The 4899-nt window shown below is 35.7% G+C and overlaps 1 protein-coding gene across 1 annotated transcript; it reads right to left on the bottom strand.

The window, feature by feature from the left end:
- Positions 1-3687: 3687 nt before the first annotated feature.
- On the bottom strand, positions 3688-4626 carry LOC124269361 (S-adenosyl-L-methionine:benzoic acid/salicylic acid carboxyl methyltransferase 3-like). Its single transcript, XM_046704377.1, has one exon. It carries the CDS (start codon positions 4624-4626, stop codon positions 3688-3690), a length of 939 nt encoding a protein of 312 aa, XP_046560333.1.
- Positions 4627-4899: the final 273 nt, after the last annotated feature.

Consider the following 4899-nt stretch of genomic DNA (forward strand, 5'->3'; position numbering starts at 1 on the left):
ATTTCTCACATCTGAAGCCCGTGTATGTTGTCCACAATTATCTAGTGATAACAATAGTTGATAGCTTTGGTGGGGATATCGATAATCAGGCATTCTTATAAGTTTAATCCAGTATCTAATAACTCTCATTTGACTCTCAATATGCATGCTATTACGTCCTGTTTCACCAAGTAAGGCTTTTATTGGAAGCCAAATTTACCTACTGTAAGAAATCTTTAATATATGATGCATGGACATTTTAAATGGTACGTGACTTACCTGTGCAGGTAGAAGTCTTTACTGCTCGGCACATAAAGATGCAATTTATGGTCGAATATCAGCTTGCGACAGCAATTTAATGGTGCGGAGTGTTGCATGAAAGTGTGAAGGTACCGTGAAGCCGACATAGGTGTATGTATATTTTTGCACGATACACATTTCACATTTGAGGAGGAAAAGACATATGTGGGGCTATGATGTTATTTTTAACTATCAATCTGGAGGTGTAGCTCTACTACTGAACTGTAATATAGAGTATAAGATACACCATGTATGTAAGGATGACTCCGGTAATATAGAGTATAAGATACAAACATATATAAGGATGACTCCGGTAATATAGAGCATAAGATACATCATGTATATAAGGATGACTCCTGTAATATAGAGTATAAGATACACCATGTATATAAGGATAACTCCTGTAATATAGAGTTTAACATACATCATGTATATAAGTATAAGGATAACTCCTGTAATATAGAGTATAAGATACATCATGTATATAAGGATGACTCCTGTAATATAGAGTATAAGATACATCATGTATATAAGGATGACTCCTGTAATATAGAGTAAAAGATACATCATGTATATAAGGATGACTCCTGTAATATAGAGTATAACATACATCATGTATATATATGGATGACTCGGTAATATAGAGTATAAGATACATCATGTATATAAGGATGACACAGCGTTTCTAAGGTTAGTTTTGCCCCTTCTTCAGGTGAATAATAGTGATAGTGCACATGTACAGTACAGTATGTAAATAGATGTACAGGAAGCCAGATATGTACATCTATATATATATATATATATATATATATATATATATATATATATATATATATGTGTGTGTGTGTGTGTGTGTGTATATATATATATATGCTGTCCTGTTCACTATCACCATTATTCACCTGGAGAAGGGGCAAGAACTAGCCCAGAAACGTGAAAAAATAAACCAAGAAGTTGTTTTCCATAAGATTTGTCTTGTATATAAAATATAGTCAGGGTTTCATTATTGACGACAAAATTATTTAATTGCATAATATGCAGATGATATAGAAGTTTAGGATGGTTCTAAGAGATCCTTCGATGCTACCACATTCACTCTTGAAACTTTGGGCAGATATTTCTGGATTAAGAATAAACTTTGATAAATCACATGTCATCTGGATAGGCGTCCCACAAAATAGTAACATCAAATTTAGATCAGACTTTAAAGCCTGCAACCTATAAACTTCTGAGTATAACATGTTCTACTAATTGTGATAAAATGATTAAACTGAACCTGGAAAGCAAACTCTTTGAAATCGAACAAACTATTACGAGATTGATGAAAAGAACTCTAACAACATTAGGCAAAATTGCAGCAATCAAATCAATGCTCATTTCAAAACTCAATTTCCTTTTCCTTACACTCCCAAATTCCCCATAATAATTCCCTAGAAAGATAAATAATATTCCTTTTTAGGTGTTTATGGGATAATAAACCAGACAAAACAGAGTGAACAGTTGTTTGTGGACCTATTTCCGAAAGGGGGCTTGGTATAATAGATTTTTGTTGACTCTATGAACATAATTTGGATGAAGAAACTACTAAATGTTGATTTTGAAAAGAAATGGTAAACATTAATGACTAATATAAATCCAGACTTTTATAAAACCAACTAAATATGAAGAGCTCCTAAGAGAACCCCTGCTATACAACCAAAATATTATTATAAATGGCAAATCATCCCATAACCAAAACTTCTATTTTAATAATATACACAGCATACATTGCTTGCTAAACATTGATGGTAATTTTATGGCATTACAACAAGTCCGAAATAGGTACTTTACTATACATTTCCTAATTTTTATGGCATTATAAGATCTGTTAATAACTGCCTAATACACTTAGGCATTGATAAATAATAAACAATACATATATATATACTAGGCGTCATTAATAAAGGGTCAAGTGATACCATTTATTACAGAATGTATCGGACGTTAAATAACTTCATAATGACGTTTCAACGGCATGACGTGTTTTTCATTACTGTTAAGAAGGTTTGTAAAACATTCAGTATATTATATATTTCAACTTTTAAGAAATAGTGTTACCAATAGCTTGACCTTTTTATTAATGACGCCGAATATATATTACCTTTTTTGTTTCATGTAAAGAAAGGCTCAAAGAAATACTACTATATAATAACTCAAACTGATGATGATTTAACAGTCACTGAAAAGTGGGAAGAGGAACTTTTAATCAATATGAACTGGCCTTGCCTATTTATTAGAGCACACAAAACCGCTCCAGACCTTAAACTTAAATGGTTCCAGCTCAGATTACACAACAGAATTCTACATGTTAATACTTATTTGATTAAGATGAATATTGTCGAAAACTGCTTATGCACTTTCTGTCTAAGCAAGAATCTATCCAGCATCTGTTTGGGGACTGTAGGGTAAGTAAATCTTTTGGAAAAGATTTTCCTAATGGATTGAATCCAAGTGTCTACATACTGGTGAGATAAATCTTACTTTACACTTAGTCCTTTTTGCCTTTTCTCAAAATGTCCAAACTGATGATATTTTTAATACTTTTGCTAGCACAATTTCACCTCTACAGATGCAAAATGCAAAATTACCTACAATTACCTACATAAAACATTTATGTAGGTAATTGTAGGTAATTTGCTATATAAAACATTTCCAAACTGAGGTTAAGTACTATTCTTCTGTGACCCGTGAAGATCCAGGTTAGCATTGGTCTTCATCAACCCATGCTTGGCGTGAGGTCAGGTTCATTTACTTGGTTGAGACATGTCATAACATATTGATTAATGATCATACTTCTGATCACTGAATTGTCTTGTACGGACTCGATTATTTACAGGCCGCCGCCATATACCTGGTATATTGCTGAGTGTGGTGGTAAACATCGACAAGAAGAAAAGTACTGCAATTGATCAGATGTCAAAGTTATTGGTACATGTATAGCTGTGTGTTAAAGTTCAAATATAATGAATACAAGACTTGTTCTTTACCGTACACAGTGGAATCTCTGCACTTCTATACAAAAGTGGCAATTAAAAATTGATAACTGGATACTCCGGTCAATCGAACACTTCACTGTCTGATTTGTTTAGAAGCTGCCGCCACATGACATCATTACTCCTGTGTTGCGTCCGCTGTAAATGCTTACTTTTTAAGCCAACTGTGGGAATGGCGGGTGCTACCGGTAGGGCAGGACATGATTACCCTTTCAGAGAAAAACTGATGTCATCACTGATAGTCGGGGGTCTATATCATATAGTTCCCTTAACCTATTGTCACACCAAATTAGATGATGTTTCATTGCTATCAGTTCTTTATGTCTTCCCATTAAGATGGCTCCAAGTCTTCTCTTCTTACATTTCTTCTGGGTGACTATTCCTTTCTGACCACGATATATTTAAACTTCAAATCGTCTTTAAATATTTCGGGGTTCATCCTTGAAATACGTTTCTTCACGTCGTCGTACAGCCCATCAACTATCTGCTCCTTCTCCTCCAGTGATCGGGAAGCTGAAAGACCATTCATGAAGGTGCTGTTGCTCCAGTTCCTGTGAGCGGAAACGTACATCCTGGCAAACTCCTCCCTATCATCAATTCCTTCTTTCTCTTTCTTCTCTCTCCAATTGTTGTAAAATACATCAGGGTTCACTACAGCTTCAGCTGACAAGAGAGTTAATCCTGACCTTGAAACGGTTGACGTTTTGTTATCGAATGGCCTTGTCATCTGCTCCATGTTATGCAAACAAAAGGACAAATTTGTATTGACGAACTCTTCTTTTGTGATCTTCCCAGTTCCACTGTATTCCTTCCAAATCTCAGTCAATAGTCCTATAAACGACTCCAGAAGGTATCTATCACCAGCGTTTCTGTCCTCAAACTCAGCGCAGGTATCTACGACAAGTAAGCCTCCCCGTTTCAGTTCTCTACTTCTTTTCAGTAAAAAGGTATCCCAGTCCAACTCGGCTTGCTTGTTTAGTGCAGCCGTCTCCCCAGTACTACTTTTGGCATCTTTGTAAATCGAGTCCTTGAAGGTAGTTGGAGTCCTTGACAACCAATGGACAGACGTCATTGACAGCATGAAATGCATTGAGTTTGAAGGTACACACTGCTTGTAGAAGTTTGTCACTGAAGCAAGAACATAGACATTGTCCATTTCCAGGAGGTAGGACGGCGGATCAGGGATGATTCCTGACATACGTTTGAAGAGGGAATTGAAATCATTCATTTCCAAGACTTCATAAATAACCTGGAACTGGGTGTTGGGACCATGATGGTCTTTCAAAGTGGCCAACAACTCACGGAAAATGGCCATGGCAGTAGAACCATCAGCTGCACCATAGTCGGAAATGTTGAAGACCGAGTCCTTGTCAGTGAAGGGAATGGTTTTGGCTAAGCTGAGAATCGTTTCTCGTACTGGTTTGACATATGGAGTGTTGATCCATAATTTCCGTCACCTTTTTTTCGATATGGGCGATATGCTTTAGAAATATTTTCATAGTATCTCACTGATACAGCTGTAAATCTCTTGTTAATGCGTAGATGTCTTCTGATTTCTGAATAGAGTATTCTGATGGACATTGTTGAC

Source organism: Haliotis rubra, unplaced genomic scaffold, assembly GCF_003918875.1.
Source record: "Haliotis rubra isolate DU_JTF1 unplaced genomic scaffold, ASM391887v1 Scf1441, whole genome shotgun sequence".
Taxonomy (NCBI): domain Eukaryota; kingdom Metazoa; phylum Mollusca; class Gastropoda; order Lepetellida; family Haliotidae; genus Haliotis; species Haliotis rubra.